At 45.7% G+C, this 23286-nt stretch overlaps 2 protein-coding genes across 5 annotated transcripts in view; one reads left to right on the top strand and one right to left on the bottom strand.

The window, feature by feature from the left end:
* The window catches only part of Ercc1 (DNA excision repair protein Ercc1), a 61796-nt gene that overhangs the window by 37042 nt on the left and 1468 nt on the right, over positions 1–23286 (top strand). Inside the window, exons 6-7 of one of the 4 annotated variants that reach the window (XM_068345375.1) lie at positions 4379–4621; positions 4652–4778. In XM_068345375.1, coding sequence (XP_068201476.1) covers positions 4379–4621; positions 4652–4756 — 348 coding nt within the window. In that variant the 3' untranslated portion in view covers positions 4757–4778. Of the gene's footprint in view, positions 1–4378; positions 4779–12126; positions 12349–23286 lie in introns of those variants that run through there. The other 3 variants (XM_068345374.1, XM_068345373.1, XM_068345372.1) reach the window with 3 other exon arrangements.
* Coa7 (Cytochrome c oxidase assembly factor 7) overlaps positions 13189–23286 on the bottom strand; it is a 31209-nt gene continuing 21111 nt past the window's right edge. The window contains exon 5 of the mRNA XM_068345376.1: positions 13189–13740. Coding sequence (XP_068201477.1) covers positions 13615–13740 — 126 coding nt within the window. The 3' untranslated portion in view covers positions 13189–13614. The remainder of the gene's footprint in view (positions 13741–23286) is intronic.

Here is a 23286-nt window from a genome sequence, read left to right as displayed (position 1 = left end):
TACATAACGTTGCCTTCTGGTCTGCTGCTTTTGCACCAGTGAGACCCTCACTGAGATAACCTAGCTTTTCTCGGACATGGTTCCTGTAGATGAGAAAGTGCTGTTCTCCCTCCTTCTGATATTCCTTTGAGGACTCTGTCATTTGGAGAGGAGCCCTAAGCTGCTTTGCCTCCTATGGACTTTAATTAAAGCATAACAAGGCTTTCAGGGATGGTAAATGGTTCCGCTTCAGTCGCTAACCCCGTCTGTTGCCATACCTGCTCCCATAGACCCTAATGGGCTTTGTTGCAAGACATGCAGTCCAAGCTTGTGTCCTTGTTAGAGGATTTTTTACGGAGAAGAACCTTCTAGCCAACAACCTTCCTACCGGTTGGTTGTACGCCCTGTTGACGCTGAGGTATCCTACTCACGTCCGCCAGTTGAGATGGTTCCTCCACCGGTGCGACCCAGTGTGGGTTGCCAGTCACACGTTGACGTTAAGCGACTCTCGGAGGTGGTTGTGGACGTTCAGTGTGTCACTAGGAAGACGTTCAACAACCAGCAGAGGTGACTTGTTGTGACGCAGTGCGGCACCTCAGCAACCCTGTAGGGGGTTGACTGCACAACCCAGACAGTCTAGACAGTTTCGGGTTGACGCTGTACTTCCTCGCGTCCCCATGGTTGACAGTTCACAGACTGTGCAGCAGTACCATGATCTTGTGTCCGGCTCCGTCACGCATCCACCAGTGCGACCGGATTCAGCGAGTCAGACGTTGCCCACTCCGTTGCCGTTTCCTCATCAGTTTCGGATGAGGAACCCTCTGATGAGGACATTGCTGAACAAGACGATCAACCCCCAGCCCTGCTATCCATCCAGGAGATGCTGAAGAAGGAACACTGCCCTGTCAGGCTGTGGATGAGTCTGGTTAGGACACTGTCATCCGTGGTTCAATTTGTGTCACTTGGAAGACTACACTTCCGTCCTCTTCTGTATCATCTAGCTTTTCACTGGAAAAGGACAAGACGCTAGAAGCGGTCTCGATCCCGGTTTCCGGAAGGATAAAGTCTGGTCTGACTTGGTGAAAGGACTTTATCAACCTTTGAAAGGGTCTTCCCCTGACTGTTCAGACTCCCAACCACGTTCTCTTCTCGGACGCATCGGACGTAGGCTGGGGTGCGACATTAGGCGGTAGGGAATGCTCGGGATTATGGAACTCGAGTCAAAGGACAATGCATTTCAACTGCAAGAAGCTTCTGGCAGTACGTCTGACCTGGAAAAGCTTCAGGTCTCTCCTTCAAGGCAAGTGGTGGAGGTGAACACGGTCAACACCCTGCTTTGACGTACATCTCCAAGCAAGGAGGGACCTACTCTCTGACATGGTACGAGTTCGCAAGAGACCTCCTCTCCTGTTCAACAAGTCTAGACTTTTCACTAGTAACGAGGTTCATCCAAGGCAACTTGAATGTCATAGCAGTTTGTCTCAGTAGGAAGGGACAAATATTCCAACATATTGGACCCTCCACAAGGATGTATGCAAGAGACTTTGGGCCACCTGGGGCCAGCCAACCATAGATCTCTTCGCAACCTCGATGACCAAGAGGCTCCCAATACTTTGCTCACCTATCCCGGACCCAGCAGTAGTTCATATAGATGCCTTTCTACTAGATTGGTCACATCTAGATCTATATGCATTCCCTCCGTTCTAGATTGTCAACAAGGTACTGCAGATGTTCGCCTCTCACGAAGGGACAAAGTTGACGCTAGTTGCTTCCCTCTGGCCCGCGAGAGAATAACTCACCGAGGTACTTCGATGGCTAGTAGACGTTCCCAGAACACTTCCCCTAAGGGTGGACCTGCTACGTCTGCCACGCGTAAAGAAGGTACTCCAAGGCCTCCACGCTCTTCGTCTGACTGCCTTCAGAATATCGAAAGACTCTCGAGAACTAGAGGTTTTTCGAAGGAGGCAACCAGAGCGATTGCTAGAGCAAGGAGAACATCCACCCTTAGAGTCTACCAATCGAAGTGGGAAATCTTCCGAAACTGGTGCAAATCAGTATCCGTATCCTCGACCAGTACCTCTGTAACTCAAATAGCTGACTTCCTCTTATACCTGAGGAAAGAACGATCTCTTTCAGCTCCCACTATCAGGGTTACAGAAGCATGTTGGCATCAGTCTTCCGTCACAGAGGCTTAGATCTTTCCAACAATAAAGATCTACAGGACCTCCTTAAGTCTTTTGAGACCACGAAGGAGCGTCGTTTGGTTACACCTGGTTGGAATTTAGACGTGGTTCTAAGATTCCTTATGTCAGACAGTTTCGAACCACTTCAATCAGCCTCCCTGAAAGATCTCACCTTTAAGACTCTTTTCCTGATATGCTTAACCTCAGCTAAAAGAGTCAGTGAGATTCATGCCTTCAGCAAGAACATCGGATTCTCATCCGAAACGGCTACATGTTCTACAACTTGGTTTTCTAGCCAAACACGAGCTGCCTTCTCGGCCTTGACCAATATCGTTCGATATTCCAAACTTATCGTATGGTTGGAAATGAACTAGAAAGAGTATTATGTCCTGTAATAGCTCTTAAGTTCTATTTTAAAAACCTTTACGAGGCCCGTCTGAAGCTTTATGGTGTTCAGTTAAGAATCCATCTTTGCCTATGTCAGAGAATTCTTTATCCTATTTTATCAGACTGTTAATACGAGAAGCTCATTCCCTTCTGAATGAGGAAGACCAAGCTTGGCTGAAGGTAAGGACACACGAAGTTAGAGCTGTCACAACTTCCGTGGCCTTTAAACAAAATAGATCTCTGCAAAGTATATTCGACGCAACCTATTGGAAAAGCAAATCAGTGTTCGCGTCTTTTATCTTAAGAATGTCCAGTCTCTTTACGAGAACTGCTACACTCTGGGACCATTCGTAGCAACGAGTGCAGTAGTGGTGGGGGCTCCACCACTACAATTCCCTAATTCCAGAACCTTTTTAATCTTTCTCTTGAAATATTTTTGGGTTGTCCGGAAGGCTAAGAAGCCTTTCGCATCCTACTTGATTTGGCGGGTGGTCAAAATCATTTCTTGAGAAGCGCCTAGATTAGAGGTTTTGATGAGGCCCTTTAGTATGGGTTGCAACCCTTCATACTTCAGCTCCTAGGAGTCGCTCAGCATCCTATGAGGATCGCGAGGCTCAGTAAGGAAGACGTACTTAAAAAGGCAGAGTAATTGTTCAAGTCGTCTTCCTTACCAGGTACTTATTTATTTTATGCTTGTTATTTTGAATAACTGCTAAAATGAAATACGGAATACTTAGCTCATAATAATGTCAACATGTAATGCTGGTCTCTACCCACCCCCCTGGGTGTGAATCAGCTATATGATCATCGGGTAAGTTTAATATTGAAAAATTTTATTTTCCTTAGTAAAATAAATTTTTGAATATACTTACCCGATGATCATAAATTAAAGGACCCACCCTTCCTCCCCAAGAGAGACCCAGTGGACAGAGGAGAAAATTGGTTCTTTGTTGACATCGAGTACTTGAGTACCTACTTGACAGATGGCGCTGTTGATGTACACCCCCACCTGTATAGCGATCGCTGGCGTATTCCGCCCGTAGGTTTTTTCTGTCGGGCAGCAGGGATGCAGCTATATGATCATCGGGTAAGTATATTCAAAAATTTATTTTACTAAGGAAAATAACATTTTTAATTGTTGTTACAGTTCCTAATATATTTCATTTTAAATGTTAACTAATTCTCTTATTTCCTTGTTTCCTTTCCTCACTAGGCTATTTTCCCTGTTGTAGCCCCTGGGCTTACAGCTTCCTGCTTTTCCAACTAGGGTTGTAGCTTAGAAAGTAATAATAATAATAATAATAATGTTGCCAGTAACCACTAGATTGTCTTGTTACTTGACTAGAGACATAAGTTATTGTTTACTAGAGACATAAGATTATTGTTTATTAGAGACAAGATTGTTGAAAGGAAAGAAAACTGGAGATGTTTTAGTTTTAGGGGTGAATATTGATAAACCTGAGCATCAGGAGAGGTTCAAAGAAATTACACATTAGTTATATTTGAATTTGCCTGATTTCTCCCTTATACAGTACTGTAATTATAAGTATATGCATTAAGATGTATGACTTCCCGAGAGATGTATTTCTCCTAAAATATATTACAGTATAGGTGAGGGAAATCTTGGTGTTCATTTAAAATTTTGCAAGCTAAATATTTTTCCCTAATCATAACCTTAACTCTATCCATGAAAAATTTAAGGAGAATTTACAGTTAATCTGGTTTTTCTCTGAATGAATATGATGAGCATTTTCTATATTAGTATTGTGATTTTAACATTTGAAAATTTCACTTTCTTTGACAAATATTAACCTAGTTAAATTTTGCAGCTTATTGATACTCTAACCACAGTCAAGTCAGTTAACCGCACAGACGCAATGACCTTACTTTCTACGTTTGGATCTTTGGAGAGAATTGTTGGAGCTACCCAAGATGAGCTGGCTTTGTGTCCAGGTCTAGGACCCCAGAAAGCAGCTAAACTATACAGGGTATTGCATCAGCCTTTCAGAAAGACACAGACCCTAAAAAGATCAAATCAACAGGTGTTAGGCAGTAAAAGCTCACCACAAAAAAGCTCACCACAAAAAAGCTCACCACAAAAATCAGGGACATCAGTCACAGATGAGACCTCGCCGAAAAAAACAAAAACATCTTCTAGTGACGAGTCTTCACCAAACAAATCGGAAAAGCCAAGCAGTAAAGATTAACAGGTAAAGTCTGCATTTTTTGGTAAGGTTTTAAATATTTCTTTTCTAGTTGAACATCTTAAAGATGGAAGCCTTTATTAAATTGTTAGCTTAAGATCCAATTATACCTTAGTGTTTGCAGACAATTTTTTTAAATAAGCTATAAGAATAGAGCTATTCTATAGTATGAGCTCTTACTCATAGAATCACTTATATTTAAAGTAAAGCATGCAAGTCATAGCTAATTGGTTTTTCATTTGATATTCAAACCTTTAGAAGAGTTCCTATGATACAGCTTATCCTTGAACATTGAAATACAGTAGAATTTTCATCATTTTTTCTTACGTGGATACAAACCATCAACCTTTATGTAGGAAGTATGTGTTTGGCGCGAAAGCTGGACGGTCCTTGAATTGTTTAACGGTTAGTAGTGGGGCAGTTGGGAGCGAGTGCAAGGAGCCATGGCCCCTTACCTGTCAAAGTCTCTTCACTTATGTTTACATCTGTATCAAATATGGACGTACTGATTCACCTGTAAACAAACTTTTCTTTTAGGAAGTGCATACTGGCTGTGCATTGTTTTTTCAATATTAAACTTAGCCGGTGATCATATAAGCTGCAACTCTGTTGCTCGACAGAAAAACCTACGGTCAAAATACGCCAGCGATCGCTATGCAGGTGGGGGTGTACATCAACAGCGCCATCTGTCGAGCAGGTACTTAGTACTCCAAGTAAACAAAGAACCAATTTTCTCTCTGTCGGGCTACCGGCAAGACCTACTAATACGCTGTTACTAACTGGATTTGTTTTCACAACTTTTTGGTGAAGTACACTATTCTAGTTTTGAGCTTTCGCTATGCAGGTGTTTTATCTTCATCTCAAAACTTGAACTCGTTTTGGATAGATTTAATTAGGGTGACTAAGAGAGTATGGACTCTCTTTCACTTTTAAATGGCCGACCCTTCCCTTAGACGGAAGTGTGTTTAGGTTTTTAGTAATTTTGCTTAAAACGTTATAGATCTATATATTTTATATCTCTCCGCCTTTATTAGGCCTCTTCGATTAACTTTCCATTTATTATAAACATATAAAAATAAATTTTTATGTTTTGTTTATATGCGACCTTTCCTGATAGTAGGCGGTCCTAACTTGGAACCGAAGTTAATCAACGTTGAGCCCGTTATATCGTATTTAGCCTTTAAAGAATTTAAAACTTTTTAAATTTAATGTTTTATGAAAGAATTTCTTTGATAGTCTTCGTACTGTTTTCAAAGATGAACTAACGTTTAGTTTTTTAGACTACGCAGTTGTTGACGTTCAGGACGTTCAACATGCGCTCTATCGTTACGATAGAGAGAGAGAGTGTATCACGGTTTCACTTTGCAGTAAGAGTAAATCGATTCTGACGTTTCGTTCATTCTTTCTTAGCTTAAATGTTTTAAATTCTAAATTAAAGGAACTTTTTATTTGGAAAACCTTTCAGTTTTTTCCTTTAGTCAAATAACATGTTTTTTTGACGATATATAATTGGGCTCTTCTCTTAGGTGCGAAATCAAGAGAGAAAGAGAGAGAGAGATGGAGACGGAGGGAGAGAGAGGAGAGAAAACGTTCCGTTCAAGCGGGTAACGTTTTTCTCGTGTTACTCTCCTCCCTAGTCGCTGTACGGGGAAGAAGGTAAAACGTTTCTAGGGTTTTATTCTTGTCCCCAGGCTATGTGCGGTGAGAGATTGTAAACGTAGTTTATTTGAACTAGTGTTTAGTCTCTTTCCCAGCCACTGAATTTTTTATCTTTATATATGTTTTCTGTTTTTTGCTTGTATTAATGAGCTGCATTATACGACTGATTTCGCAATTAATACCTTTTAATGAAGGGTAGAATTGCGTGTTTCAGGTAGAAATCAGTAAAAGTTTCGATTTCAGTGAAATAAGTGCAAAACAGAAAATCGAAGTGATAAAGTGATATGCGCAAAGTGTTACAGTGTTGCGTCCGAGGGTTCGTCTGTTCGTGCCTGTCGTTCACCTAGTCCGGGACCTCTTGCAAGCTCCCAAGCCCTGGGGAGAAGTAATGTCGAACGACTTATGGGTTCGTCAGGCCTTGATCAACGAACAGACGTTTCCCTCCGTGGTTTCGGGCGTATCTACCCAAGATCGCCCCACCCACACAAAGACGAGAGAGCCCATTTATTTCTCGTCTGCGGAAGAGGTTTCTCGTAAGAAACCATGGACCAAGGTCTCGCAGCTTATTAAGAGAAGTCGGTCCCTTCCGCGCAAGTCCAACGGCCCAGTTGTAGCCACTGGGTCAGTTCGGACTCGCTGCAGTCTTCCGACGACTGCTCACCTCCTAAGAGAGGCAAAGCGGTACCGCATCAGGCAGTCACACCGTCTGTTGCCGCACCTGCTCCTGTAGACCCTAAGTGGTCTTTGCTGCAGACCATACAGTCTCAGTTAACGTCATTGATGCGGGACTTTCGTGCGGAGAAGGTTGACACTGCACCAACCTCTAGCCTACAACCAACACGGTTGTGCGTCCTGTGGACGCTGAGGCAACCTTCTGCCGCACTCCAGCTGAGAGAGTCCCGCCACCCATGCGTTCCAGTGTACCCTGCCAGCCGCATGTTGACGTTCAGTAACGCACGGAACCTTCCGTTGACGTTCGCGAGGTACAACAACAGTCTAAGTTGTTTTGTTTTGACGCGGTGCGTCAACCTCCGCATTCTAGAGTTGTTTTGACTGCTCAGTATAGACAGTCAAAGCAGTCTTGAGTGAACACTGTATGTCCTCACGCACCTGTTGTGGTTGACAGTTCAGTTGTTGACAGTTCACAGACTGTCAAGCAGTTACATGACGTTGCCTTCTGGTCTGCTACTAATGCACCAGTGCTGTATGTCCTCATGCACCTGTTGTGGTTGACAGTTCAGTTGTTGACAGTTCACAGACTGTCAAGCAGTTACATGACGTTGCCTTCTGGTCTGCTACTAATGCACCAGTGAGAGACTCACTGAGATAACCTAGCTTTTATCGGACAAGGTTCCTGTAGATGAGAAGTGCTGTTCTCCCTCCTACTGATATTCCCTTGAGGACTCTGTCATTTGGAGAGGAGCCTTAAGCTGCTTAGCCTCCTATGGACTTTAATTAAATCATGATGATTTTTTTTAAGGATCTTCGTCCGGATCTTGTAACTGCTGCTCCTCGTTCGCCTAACGTCAGAACTTACACTAGGCCTAGCTACTTCGAAGCCGTTGTTTTTAAGCTAGTGCTCTCTCGCTCTCCTAGAGAGCGTTATGTTGGCTAGGCGACTGGTTTTTGCACCAGGAGGAGTTTTAGGGATTCAGCCTTTGATTTCCCTTCTTTTAAAACTGGCTTAGAGAGCGAGAGTCTGATAGGACACGAGAGAAGTTCTCGGCTTGGGAGTTCATGCCTCTGCCCAGATAGACTTCTCAATTCTGGTAGACTCGCCCTGGCGCCTAGCCAGGAGACGCTCCAACTTGTTTACAGGTCAACTTCTCAACTTTTGTCGAGCCTTTGAAGTTTTGCTGTACTATTATGTCACACATAACAAGGCTTTCAGGGATGGTAAATGGTTCCGCCGCAGTCGCTAACCCCGTCTGTTGCCACACCTGCTCCCGTAGACCCTAAATGGGCTTTGCTGCAAGACATGCAGTCCAAGCTTGCGTCCTTGATAGAGGACTTAAATGCGGAGAAGAACCTTCTGGCCAACAACCTTCCAACCGGTTGGTTGTGCGCCCTGTTGACGCTGAGGTAACCTACTCGCGTCTGCCAGTTGAGGTGGTTCCTCCTTCTGGCCAACAACCTTCCAACCGGTCGGTTGTGCGCCCTGTTGACGCTGAGGTAACCTACTCGCGTCTGCCAGTTGAGGTGGTTCCTCCACCGATGCGACCCAGTGTGGGTTGCCAGTCGCACGTTGACGTTAAGCGACGCTCGGAGGTGGTTGTTGACGTTCAGGACGTTCAACAACCAGCAGAGGTGACTTGTTGTGACGCAGTGCGTCAACCTCAGCAACCCGGTAGGGTGTTGACTGCACAACCCAGACAGTCTAGACAGTTTCGGGTTGACGCTGTACTTCCTCGCGCACCCATGGTTGTTGACAGTTCACAGACTGTGCAGCAGTGCCATGATATTGCGTCCGGCTCCGTCACGCATCCACCAGTGCGACCGGATTCAGCGAGTCAGACGTTGCCCACTCCGTTGCCGTTTCCTCATCAGTTTCGGATGAGGAACCCTCTGATGAGGACGTTGCTGAACAAGACGATCAGCCCCCAGCCCTGCTATCCATCCAGAAGATGCTGAAGAAGGAACGCTGCCCAGTCAGGCTGTGGATGAGTCTGGTAGGGACACTGTCATCCGTGGATCAATTTGTGTCACTAGGAAGACTACACCTCCGTCCTCTTCTATACCATCTAGCTTTTCACGGGAAAAAGGACAAGACGCTAGAAGCGGTCTCGATCCCGGTTTCCAGAAAGATAAAGTCTTGTCTGACTTGGTGAAAGGACTATATCAACCTTAGAGAGGGTCTTCCCCTGACTGTTCAGATTCCCAACCACGTTCTCTTCTCGGACGCATCGGACGTAGGCTGGGGTGCGACATTAGACGGTAGGGAATGCTTGGGATTATGGAACTCGAGTCAAAGGACAATGCATTTCGACTGCAAGGAGCTACTGGCAGTACGTCTGACCTGGAAAAGCTTCAGGTCTCTCCTTCAAGGCAAAGTGGTGGAGGTGAACTCGGACAACACCACGGCTTTGGCGTACATCTCCAAGCAAGGAGGGACCTACTCTCTGACATTGTACGAGATCGCAAGGGACCTCCTCACCTGGTCAAAAGGTCTAGACATAGCACTAGTAACGAGGTTCATCCAAGGCAACTTGAATGTCATGGCAGATTGTCTCAGTCGAAAGGGACAAATAATTCCAACAGATTGGACCCCCCACAAGGATGTATGCAAGAAACTTTGGGCCACCTGGGTCCAGCCAACCATAGATCTCTTCGCAACCTCGATGACCAAGAGGCTCCCAATATTTTGCTCACCAATCCCGGACCCAGCAGCAGTTCATATAGATGCCTTTCTACTAGATTGGTCACATCTAGATCTATATGCATTCCCTCCGTTCAAGATTGTCAACAAGGTACTGCAGAAGTTCGCCTCTCACGAAGGGACAAGGTTGACGCTAGTTGCTTCCCTCTGGCCCGCGAGAGAATGGCTCACCGAGGTACTTTGATGGCTAGTAGACGTTCCCAGAACACTTCCCCTAAGGGTGGACCTTCTACGTCAGCCACGCGTAAAGAAGGTACACCAAGGCCTCCACGCTCTTCGTCTGACTGCCTTCAGACTATCGAAAGACTCTCGAGAGCTAGAGGCTTTTCGAAGGAGGCAGCCAGAGCGATTGCTAGAGCAAGGAGAACATCCACCCTTAGAGTCTACCAATCGAAGTGGGAAATCTTCCGAAACTGGTGCAAGTCAGTATCCGTATCCTCGACCAGTACCTCTGTAACTCAAATAGCTGACTTTCTCTTATATCTGAGGAAAGAACGATCTCTTTCAGCTCCCACTATCAAGGGATACAGAAGCATGTTGGCATCAGTCTTCCGTCACAGAGGCTTAAATCTTTCCAACAATAAAGATCTACAGGACCTCCTTAAGTCTTTTGAGACCACGAAGGAGCGTCGTTTGGTTACACCTGGTTGGAATTTAGACGTGGTACTAAGATTCCTTATGTCAGACAGGTTCGAACCGCTACAATCAGCCTCCCTGAAAGATCTCACTTTAAAGACTCTTTTCCTGATATGCTTAGCCACAGCTAAAAGAGTCAGTGAGATTCATGCCTTCAGCAAGAACATCGGATTCTCATCCGAAACGGCTACATGTTCTACAACTTGGTTTTCTAGCCAAACACGAGCTGCCTTCTCAGCCTTGACCAATATCGTTCGATATTCCAAACTTATCGTATGGTTGGAAATGAACTAGAAAGAGTCTTATGTCCTGTAAGAGCTCTTAAGTTCTATTTAAAAACCTTTACGAGGCCCGTCTGAAGCTTTATGGTGTTCAGTTAAGAATCCATCTTTGCCTATGTCAAAGAATGCTTTATCCTATTTTATCAGACTGTTAATACGAGAAGCTCATTCCCATCTGAATGAGGAAGACCAAGCTTTGCTGAAGGTAAGGACACACGAAGTTAGAGCTGTCGCAACTTCCGTGGCCTTTAAACAAAATAGATCTCTGCAAAGTATAATCGACGCAACCTATTGGAAAAGCAAATCAGTGTTCGCGTCTTTTTATCTTAAGAATGTCCAGTCTCTTTACGAGAACTGCTACACTCTGGGACCATTCGTAGCAACGAGTGCAGTAGTGGGTGAGGGCTCAACCACTACAATTCCCTAATTCCATAACCTTTTTAATCTTTCTCTTGAAATGTTTTATTATTGTTTTTGGGTTGTCCGGAAGGCTAAGAAGCCTTTCGCATCCTACTTGATTTGGCGGGTGGTCAAAGTCATTTCTTGAGAAGCGCCTAGATTAGAGGTTTTGATGAGGTCCTGTTGTATGGGTTGCAACCCTTGATACTTCAGATCCTAGGGGTCGCTCAGCATCCTAAGAGGATCGCGAGGCTCTGTAAGGAAGACGTACTTAAAAAGGCAGAGTAATTGTTCAAGTCGACTTCCTTACCAGGTACTTATTTATTTTATGTTTGTTATTTTGAATAACTGCTAAAATGAAATACAAAATACTTAGCTCATAATAATGTAAACATGTAATGCTGGTCTCTACCCACCCCCCTGGGTGTGAATCAGCTTATATGATCACCGGCTAAGTTTAATATTGAAAAATGTTATTTTTATTAATAAAATAAATTTTTGAATATACTTACCCGGTGATCATATATTAAAGGACCCTCCCTTCCTCCCCAATAGAGACCCAGTGGACCGAGGAGAAAATTGGTTCTTTGTTTACTTGGAGTACTAAGTACCTGCTCGACAGATGGCGCTGTTGATGTACACCCCCACCTGCATAGCGATCGCTGGCGTATTTTGACCGTAGGTTTTTCTGTCGAGCAACAGAGTTGCAGCTTATATGATCACCGGGTAAGTATATTAAAAAATTTATTTTATTAATAAAAATAACATATTATGAAGCAAGACACTGTGTGGGAGGATTGTCTTTACATGCAGTTTTGTTTAGCTAAATCAGCTATAAATCCACACACTCACTGCTCTTGCTAGGGGCATGATTGTTCTGAATCATCTACATTTGCCAAGTGGAGGTCGTGACCTCCTTGTGGTGGTAGAAGTGTACTTTGAGCGGGTAGGAAGAGAGCAATGCTTCTTCCTTCTGCTCATCAGCGACATTTGTATATGATGACCCTGTGCTTACTCCCCAGGAAATGTGCAGCAGGAGCAAGGAACCTTCGGACCTATGTTGGCGGGCTTTAGGTTCTGGTGGCATATGGTCTTTAGAAGCATTAGTTAGACAACTGCAAAAGCATCAAGATGAATTGTTCTAAGTGTTCTTAGCAAGCTCACACAGCAGGATGTTTTAGACTTGAATGGAAAACGTCAATGTTGCGCCATTTGTCTTACAGTTGAAACAAAAACTGACCATCTTTTGAGTGTTACCATCCCTCACCTCAGACCTTGTTAACAAAAGATGACAGTGACGTTGATGAAGAACAGCAGCAGGAAAACTTCCACAGAGAAATATTTACTACGATGGTGATCCCAGTTATCTTATTGTATGTCATACTCTCTTGTCATGTTCAGGAAATTTACTTCCTTATCTTTTACCTATTGCAAACTCAGAACCTCCTCCTTATTACTTTCAGTCTACCACCAGTACATTATCTCCTAACTACTTTACCCTGAACCCAGGGATACTGATGACATAAACTTTTGAAGGTTGCTGATATACAGACTAGGGAGTCCTGCAGTTGAGCCCTGAATTGTAGTGAGATTTTAGGAAACTTTGTACATACTACAGGTATACTTAAATAGTACTGTAAGGTAAGTAACAAGTTTTAGTGTTTTTATCTCTAAATGTTAGAGGTAGCAGAGTTATGGGAGTTTTATAAAAAAAAAATAATTAATTTCAATATGGAAACACTGGTTGTAATACATAGTGATTTTGATAGATATAAATTTTGTACTTAATCACAAATTTTAACTCACTGTAGTAAACTGGTTGCAAACTTCAGTTTAGAAAAGTAGGTAGCTAATATTTATGATTATGCTTATACATTTTATTTTGATTGTACAATTTGGTTACGTTATTGGTTGTAAAGGTAGAATTTGTACCAATTTCTCTTTTCATAATGCTTACCAACATTACTATGTAAAACAGATATGGTAGCAGACTTTATTTTCAATGGAACTTTTTAATCCAAATTTATAATTCATGAATTTTCTACCTTTTTCAAACTGTAAGTGAACTGGATAGAAAAATAAAATTCCAAGCTAATTGCTTTATTATGAGCATCATCATAACTTTTATTTTACATACTGTACAATATTATTTTCTTAACTAGGGTATGTGCATAAAAGGAAATCTGGTAAATCCCTTTAAAAATCAATTCTTAGGAATAAAAAGTATTTACAAGAGAAAGCCAATAGAGAAAATATTCTAATTAAATTCAAACCAATAGGAACTAGTTGTGTTATGAACTGACAGACAAAAATAGAGATATTCCTGAGAACCATTTATGGCACTACATCTTTTCATTAAAATCCCTGGATAAGAATGTATGGTATTGGTACGATAAGGAAATAAAGTCATTATAAAAATACTATCAATAATGGTCATACTGTATTGCACCAGTCAGCCATTTTACTGACTATTATTGAACTCTTTACAAAATAAAAAATAATAAATAAATTTAACTCCCTTGTTGGAACTCTACTGTTGCTTGAGCCTTGAACTGATCTTGTAAATCGAGTGCTTTCTTTTTGAATTCTTCACTTTTTGTTTCGTCTTTTGCAGTACCATCACCTTTGCGATACATCTGAAAGAAAAAAAAATTAATAGAATTTTAAAAAATTTTAAATATTCAAGTTCCATTCTTGCCAAGATTTACCCCTACAAAATGGAAGAAAAAGTATCAAAATTTTATTCAAATACAGAATCATCTCATTTATTTTTATAGACCAAGAAATCCAGTCACACCAACTCAAGAAATTGAAGATTAAGTGATCTCTAATGCTCATGCAGTATTTTTTACCTGCCTATCACTTTCCATAATGTAAAGGAGAACAAAAGTTTTCCCCTGTGAAATATGTTGCGACTAATCAGTGGCTCCACTTTACCCAAAAGACATTTTATGAACTATTCACAACTGCTTCCTGCTGATGTCTTCAAACTCTTCAAATATCTGGCATTGTATTTGTGTCTGATACCTAACCATATTGTTCATGTCTTCCTTCAACCAAATCACAGGTTTTCTCCTTCTGCCATAAGAGGTGGTAAAAAATAATGACACCACCTTAGGGCATAAGCTGTACCAATACAACTTCTGCCAGTTCTCCCTGTGCTAAGACCACCATGCAATTGCACATGTGCTGTGATCAGTCTGTGTCTTAAGGCTCCAATGTGTAACATTCTATCTACTCATTCCTCATATCTTCTTGGTTTTTTAATTGGTTCCTATAAATTCCCCTTTCCTGCTCCACCACTCTTGTGACTCGTATTGTGCTAACTTGTGGGATACAAGACTATGATGTGCTATCCATGACTTGTATTTTAATTTGTATCAATTTTTTCTAATTTGTTCTCAGCAACTGTGTCATGTAATTCGGTGTTTCTTTTGCTACAGATGCTCTCACCATTGCTTGATAAATGATGAAAGCATATAGTTGTGTGCTTATCTATGACAGCAGCATAAACTCGTTGCTTGCCTCAATTTTCACCGTGACACCATGCCCTATGACTTCACTAAACCATGGCCAGCTTTGACACCACCAGAGGACTTGGTCAGCCAAACCCAGAAACCAATAACCACCCCCTTCAGGATCAGCAAAGGCAGCAAAAGTGAAGCAGCCCCTGGTCAGCTGCTGGTACAACTGAACAGAGAGTTTACTTTGGGCAGCAATGGTCTGACAAGACTGCCACACACCTCACAGGCTCAGACATAGTATTAAAGCTACTTGAATATTGTGATGATGCACTGAAAAGAGAACTCGCATGGATCTGGTACCCTTTCATGAAATGATGAACAAACTGTCCTCCACAATATCAAATTTCTTGCTGTCCTGAAGGAATACATCACAGTTGTACCAGTTCAGCTATAACAAATGAACCAGGACTCGATGAGCCAAAAGCCTCTTCTGCCTGCATTTGCAGCTAGGATTGAGTGTGGAATTTTCTAGTTGATTATAGTAAAAATATCAAGGAAGAGAATGACTTTGATAGAAGGCATTGAAGAGGGTGCATCAGGCAACCGATCCCTTAATGTAGGGATAACAGTGGGAAAGAAGAAGAATCAGGGACCCTTGTATCCAGGGATGACGAGATTTAACTGGACATTCTTGCAAAGTCAAAGCGATTTTTGTCCCCAACGGAAGTGCTACAATATGTCATCGCTACCGAAAGACGCAAATGATCGGCCAGCAAACTCTTGCAGAGGAGGTACAGTCGTAACCACAGATATTACCCGCTCTAACAAAAATTATGAGAAGAGACCTTTGCAAAGTTGAATTAATAACATAAATCCGGCTACCCCAGTCTGTGGACTTTGTGACAAGCCAGGCCACGGATGCTGAATTGCTACCACAAATCAATGACACATTATACTCCATTAGAGGCAACCCCAGCATCACATATGCATATATCGTGAGTTCAACCGAGGTCACTGTTCGGTACGAGACCGAGCACCAGTAGCAAGAGTGTAATCATGGTGCCACATGCTGATACTACAGTACTTCCCATTGTGGGATAGTTTTAGCATGCATTGCGCCTCTATCCTGTAAGAGAGATCAGTCGATTTTCCAGGAAAGAGGGAAGAGGCGGACGCCTTGCCTTTCATCCCTACCGACAGTGCAGATGTGTGGTTTAGTACGAGACCGAACATGGGTAAAAGGAGCACAAGAACCTGTACCATATACCGAGATGCTTTCCCGAACTAGTTTGGTTCTCAGCATCATACTGTATCTCTCTCTTGCACCTGGGGACAAATCAGTTGGCGTCAACTACTATTGATCAGTCTTCCGTGAGTTCTTCGATGATATCTTCCACAATACTTATTCTTCTTCTAGAAGAATAACAACATAGTTGAGGCAGAATAATGGAGGAACTTGAAGTTCACCTCTTACAGGGTCGTGTCGTGCATGTCAATGATAACACTCCCAAAGGTGGAGATGACTCAAGATACTCTTCAAAGCAGCACAGACTACACTGCCCGGTGTTATACCCTTTTGCGCCTCACTGGAGTCAGGAATGAAATGTAGCGCAGAAGAAGGGTGGTGCCAATCCCATTAACACTTGGTGGCAGCAAAACCTTTCTCAGTTGGAGCAATGGTGATGTCCAAGGAATGCCAAATTCCTTATGTTTATATTGCCACTGTAAGGCCACATTAGTGAGGGAATGAAAGGAACAATTATGCCGCTTAACAGAACAAGGATGACGTGGAATTTGGCAAGTTTCCACAGAAAACCATTGCACATTTACTGTTAATCTGTAAATACTAAACAGATCTTTTACTCTATTAAACATGATGGTCTGCACACTTATCCATTTATCTAAAATAGAAACAAAAACATTAAAACATGACAAAATCGGAGATAATTTGTATTTTTCCTAACCATACAAACCTTAGTTATTTACATGGGGTATTACTTTCGGCGTAGCTGAAATGATGAGCCATTAAATTTTAACGAGGGTTAACTACCCTCTCGCTAGCTAGCGAGGGGGTAGGGGAGAGGTAGCTAGCTACCCCTCCCCCCTCACACACCGGTGAACTGATTCACTTCGCTTAGAGGTAAGACTTGCCTTGGGGGGACAGGGCTGGCGGGTAAATATGTGTAAATAGCTAAGGTTTGTATGGTTAGGAAAAATACAAATTATCTCCAAATGTCATTTGTTCCGTAACCGAAATACAAACCACGCTATTTACATGGGGTGACTTACCCCTTAGGAAGGGTGGAAAGTCCCATCCTTACTGGCTTTGGCTTTGCCCGGGGGATCAGAATCCAAGTGAGTAGCACTCGAGAAAAAGAGTCCCTGCACCTCGCAAGCTCGTGTGTGGAGGGATGAAGTGTGACTTGTCCTAGAAAGTTGACCTGAAGTCCCTTAGATGGAATTCTAGGCTAGGACGTTCCCAATACCACCTCGTCAGGGTATGGGGGACGCGACAGTATTATCTTAATACTAGGAACACAAGGAAGCATGGTTTACCTGCAGAGGTTTGAGGTCAGCTATGCAGAGAACCCAGGATGCTGCTTTCCCCAAGAGAGGGGAGGATGGAGAAAGAAGTAAGGGCCAGACAAACTTCTTTCATTCATGCAGTCTAAAACCGGGTAACAATGCCCTCAACCTTCTGCTACCTGTTCATTAAGGAGCCTGAGGTTAGAACAGCTGTTGTGTAGCCACCACAGGGCCGATAGAAAACGTATCGAAGCTCCTGTGGGTCACGTCTTGCAGGTAGTGGTCTATGAAGGTCGTTTGACGCTTCCAGACTCCAGCTTGTAGCACCTGCGTCACAGAGTAGTTCCTCTTGAAGGCCAGGGACGTTGCGATGCCTCTGACGTGTGCTCTAAAGCGACGTGACGAAGGAGGGTCTGGATTCAGGGCGTGATGGATGACCCTCCGAATCCAGGCTGAAAAGGTATTCTTGGTGACCCTCCTCTCCGTCCTTCCTGTGCTCCCAAACAGGGCTTGCACGTGAGGACGAACTGCAGCTGTTCTTAAGATAACACCTCCGACTCCTTACTAGTCATAGTAGGAGATGGTCTGGGTCATCTGTTACAGAACGGAGACTCGAAATCATGAAGGAGTCGAACCGGGGGTCCGGGCTCCAAGATTTTGAGACTAGTGCCCAACTCAGGGACGAACCTGAACGTTACCTCCCCCTCTCCTCTTGAATGGGCGACGACGTACGAGAGACCATGAAGTTCGCTGGCACGCTTGGCTGAGGCCAGAGCGAGCAGGAGCACCGTCTTCCAAGTCAGGTGACGATCAGAAGCCTGGCGTAATGGTTCGCAAGGAGGTCTCTAGAGAGCCCTAAGACCCCAAACCATGTTCCATGGAGGAGGTCTCACTTCCGACTGGGGGCAGGTAATTTCGTAGCTTCGTATGAGCGAAGAAAGATCCAGCGAGGAGGGAATGTCTATTCCTTCAGCCTGCTGGCCAGGCTTAAGGCTGAGCGATAGGCTTTCACTGCCGAGAGCGAAAGGCGCATTCCCTCCCGCAGGTATTCAATAATTCCGCTATTGCTGGAATAGTGGCATCAAGGGGAGAGATACCTCTCCCACGACACCAACCACAGAAGACTGTCCACTTCGCATGGTAGACCCCTGCGGATGACTTTCGCAGGTGTCGAGACACCCGCTCCGCAACTTGTTGTGGAACGCCTCTTTCTGTGAGGGAATTCTGGATAGTCTCCAGGCGTAAGGCCGAAGCAATGCTACGTCTTTGTGGCTGCTTGAGTAGCTCGTGTCATGGGGGAAGCTCACTCGGGAGTTCCGTCAGGGGATGCAGAAGGTCCGGGAACCACTCTGCATGATGCCGTAGCGGAGCTATCAGAGTCATCGACAGGTTGACCGATAGTGTGCTCTTGTTGAGCACTCTTCTCACCAGACAGAACGGTGGGAAGGCGTAGACGTCGATGTTGTCCCACCGTTGTAGGAAGGCATCTTGCCAGAGTGCCTTGGGGTCCGGGACTGGGGAGTAGTACAGCGGCAGCTTGAAGTTCAAGACTGTCGCAAACAGGACCACAAAGTCAGGATTTTGTTGGCTATTCACTATCTGCGAGGCTCTGCTCAGACTGTCGGAGAGCACATTCCTTTGCCCGGAATGAAGCGAGCCGATAGTGGTGTAGAGTGGAAACGGTTCATCTCAGTATCTCTCCTGCAAGATGGGAAAGCTGTTACGAAAAGGTACCTCTCTGCTTGTTGAAATAAGCCACTACCGTGGTGTTGTCGCTCACGGAGTGACCCGCCAGGGTTGTTGGAACTGTTGTAGGGCCAGATATACGGCCTTCATTCCAAGCAGATTGATGTGGAGGTACCTTTCTGATTCTGACCATAGGCTTGAGATCCTTTGGTTCAGAATGTGCCCCCCCCCCCTTCTTTTGACGTGTCCAAGAACAGCATCAAATGCGGGGGAAGGACGCGAAGATCCACTCCCTTTCAAAGATTCCCCTAGGACAACCACCACTGCGGGTCCATTCGTTCCATAGGTCCCATAGGGACCAGGGTGTCCGGGGAATCGTTGCCTTGGTTCCACCGGGACTTGAGCCGCCGTTGCAGGGATCTCATCCTGAGGAGTCCATTTGAAATTAGACAGGTCAGGGAGGAAAGGTGACCTAGGAGACTTGACCAAGATTGGGTTGGAAGCTCTCCTCGTCTGAGGAAAGGTTCTGCGACTCTCCTCAGCCTTGCTATCCTGTCGACTGATGGGAAGGCTTTGTGGAGATTGGTGTCTAATATCATGCCTAAATATCTCAGTTGTTGGGATGGAAGCAGAGAAGACTTCTTGAGATTTACCATGATCCCTAGATCTTGGCAAAGTCCCAGAGGCTTGCCTTGGTGTCGAAGAAGGGGCGATTCCGAGACTGCCGGGGTTAGCCAGTCATCCAGATAGCGAAGGGGACGGATGCCGATCCTGTGTGGCCACGAAGATATCAGGGTGAACATTCTGGTGAACACCTGCGGTGCTGTGGAGAGATCGAAACACAGCACCTTGAACTGGTAGACCTTGTTGTCTAGGTTGAATTTCAAGTACTTCCTGGAAGACGGATGGATTGGGATCTGGAAGTACCCGTCCTTCAGATCCATTGTGCACCTGAAGACTTGTGGTCTCACTGCAAGTCTTAACGACTCTGCTGTTCCACGCTGAACGAAGTTTGTTCGACAAACTTGTTCAGAGCTGATGACGGATCTCCAGCCTTCAGATGCTTTCTTATCAAGAAAAAGTCGACTGAAGAAGCCGGGGGTAGCCGTCGACGACCTTATGGAGAGCATGGTTTCGAATTCTGCCCGAAGGGCTAGCCCCTTTGCCGATCCCATGGCATAGGAGCTCAGCGACACTGGATTCACTGTCAGGGGAGGTAGAGATGTTATGAACGGGACGCTATATCCTTGGCTGATCACGGAGATCGTGCAGGAATCGGCCCCGAGTTGCTGCCACCTGAACGCGCAACTTTAGGCATCCCCCCACTGGGGGGCAGGGGTGTTGCCAATCCTAGCGTTTGCGGCCTCGGCCGCTCCCTCTAAGATTATTGCCTCCCCAGGAGGACTTCCCGTCCTTCTTGTCCCTGACAGGAGGGGGCTACTGTTTAGACACCTTTGTCTTTGCCACCGGAGCCGGTTCCGATGTCCTAGGCCGACGAGGCTGTTGTTGTTGAGGCGCTGGAGGCTTGTAGGGTCTGGATGGAAGCGTCTTTTGGAGGGGCGGATCGTGATTCGATTTCCTCTACCTCTCAGCTGTCCGTCCCACGTCCTTAGGCTCAAACAAGCTCTTTCCAAGGATGGAAGAGTGTCTGAGCTTGCCGACATCCACGGTTGGGACTTTCGAGAGGAAATTCTCGGTCACTGCATCTCAATGCTTCAACATCGAGTTTGCCCACAAGTTCGAAACTTGAAGAGCCGGAAATCGATGGTGCTCGTGCCCGAGAAGAGGAAAGTTTCCATGGTCTTCCTGGTGTTCTCCTTGGACAAGTCCTCGGATAACAACAGGATGCCCAGAGATCCAAGCCAGACGACCAGCCACAAAGTGGCCTGCATGGCACACTCTGCGGCCTTCACCTGGCTCAAGATCTCCGAAGCCGAGAATGTCCCCTGCCGGGCGGAGAGTTTCTCAAGAGAAATTCCCCTGGAAGCCCTTCCACGGAATGGTGGAGAGACAAAGCTAAACCAGGCTTCCCCATAATCTTGAAGTACCTCCTCTGCTGACAGACGCAATGTCAGCGATCCCGCTGGAGGGAAGGGGATCGGGTGATCCTGAGGAGTAGAGATGATGGGGCTTGCCTGAAAAAAAGAAGAATGTTGCCCAGACCTCTCTGAAGCTTCTTCCTGCTCCTGCACGTGCGCTGCTCTGCGTCTACGGGTGGAGATCGTGACGACAACGATCTGGAAGTACGCGCTACAGAAGACTCGCCAGATTGCCTGTGTTGCGAAACCCGACGGGAATCATGGCCGAAATTGCGCTTGCGCGATGGAAAATTCGTTGGTTCGCGCGCGCGGTTGTAAGGGCGAGCGCTGGTGGCCGGGAGACCGATGGCGCGTTTTGGCGAGCGATGGCTCGTAGGCGGGCGATGGCGCGTTGGCGAGCGATGGCACGTAGGAGACCTACGACGATTGAAGCGTGGGAGCGTTGGCGCGTTAAAAAACGCTTGCGCGCAGGAGAAGAATCGCGCGGGCGCTTAGGAGATCGCTGGCGCGCAAGGAGAGCTCTGCTTCGCGCAAAACTCCAGAGGGGCGCAGCGAGTCCAGAGGAACCTTTGAGCGCCTGTGCGCTAGCGTAGGAACCTCTTGAAATGCGTGCGACGAGGCAGGAACCGGGGAGATCGTTGGCGCGTAGTTGCGTGGCCAGAAGATATCAGCGAGGGTGCAGAACCAGAGAGATCGTCGGCGAGGAGGCGAAGGAATAATCTCCTTGCCTGCGCCCATATCCGGAGATCGTGGGCGTACGTTGGCGCGCATTGCGCACATCAGGAAAGGGCGCGCAGATGTGCACTGGCGAGCAGGCAAACATGGGAGTTCAGCGAAGAAATAATCTCCCTGCCTGCGCCCAGATCCGGAGATTGTGGGCGCGAGGGCGAACGTTGGCGCCCATTGCGCACATCAGAAAAGGGCGAGCAGGCGAGGGTGGGCGTTCAGGAGACCGTTGGTGCACATGGCGCGTAGCCGCACAAAAGGTCTCAGAAGAGTTGGTGATTAGGAGATCTACGGCGAGACTCAGCTACAGGAGGTCGCTGGAGTGTTGATTCAGCAGAAGTCTGGTCCACAGCAGGAGAGCATTTGCGAACTACTGCGCAGGAGAATGAGGTTGCACAGGTAAAAACCTGACACTAAAGGGACTTACTCACATTGTGAGATAAGCCCTTTGCCCCGAAGGGACCGATGCCCGTTGGAAAACGGGGTGGAGTGGCGCCCACTGCGCATCTGCGTCCAGGAACGGAGATGGAAGACAAGAAGGTCTGGCAGGTGTCGGAGATCGCGAACGATCTGCCGAAAGGTCTAGTGAAGCAGCTGCAACGGTCTGTTCTCGAAGAGGAGGATCCTCTGCGGCTGAAGATGAAGACGACCACGGACAGGAGCACCATCATCAGTTCTCCGAAGAGGAGTCTCTGTTAGTGAACTCCCCCGAGGGGGAGAGACACTCGCAGGAGAGACCGTTGGACTCAGCTGCCCCTCGAAGGATGTTCGGAGGGGGGAACTGAGCCTTCAGCAACAACAGCAGGGGGGTCCTAAGAGGAGTCTCTATGAGTGTCCTCTCTCGCGAACGAGAGAGGTGAACACTTCGTAGAAGAGACAAGAAGAACTGAAGAATGCGCCCCTTTGGGAGTGCGACCGCTCAGCACCAAGAGCATAATCGCATGAATACCATGGTCCGGCCTTGCAACCGCGCAGCCCCTTGAGCATGGTTACAAAAGCGGTCACTCAGCACCAAGAGCATAACCCCCCGAGGACCAGGAAAAAACCAACCAGGAATTACTAAGGTAAGAGAAGTTGCCCCCCCCCCCTGAAGGGGAAAAAACTCATACCTGGGAAGGGAACCTCCCACAGAAGGGAAGTTACCCACCCATGGAGGCAAACCTCCTGAGCGTTCTAAATGAGCTAAGGAGCTGACAGTTGTCACAGGAGAACTTCTAGGAGAAGGGAACACGCCCATGACGAAGTCGTAGAGAGGAGGCGGCAACAGCAGACTCCCCAGGCCCAAACAGGACAGCTCTGCTTCGTTGGCACATTAGTCAAACGAAAAACTAGGTAGTTAACTGTGAAAATAAAATAAATAATTAGTTAACATTCATTCCCCTGGGGGAACTCCGAAGAGGAACCCCAAGGGAAAAGAACATAAGAATTACACACCAGGAATGCGCCCTCCTCCCCCACTGACACTCACGGGAGGGGGGGGGGAAGCGGAGAACTGTAACAAAAACAGAATTATAACAATTATAATTATGTAATTCATCTAAGAATGTTCACTAATAGTAATAACGAATGAACCCCGAAGGGAAGCGATCTACACTAAAGCTGAAAAGTTAACAAATACAATTAGATTTGATTAAAAAATAATTGAGGCAAAATAAATGGAGTAGCAACTCAACCCGCAACGGGAAGGAAGCTACCGTAATATGTAGTAGTAATAAAAGCGTGAACGACCTCGAGAGAGAGA

This window comes from Palaemon carinicauda, chromosome 21, assembly GCF_036898095.1.
Source record: "Palaemon carinicauda isolate YSFRI2023 chromosome 21, ASM3689809v2, whole genome shotgun sequence".
NCBI classification, from domain to species: Eukaryota; Metazoa; Arthropoda; class Malacostraca; order Decapoda; family Palaemonidae; genus Palaemon; species Palaemon carinicauda.
The sequence above is the reverse complement of the archived record's forward strand: the minus strand, read 5'-3'. Positions and strand labels throughout refer to the sequence as shown.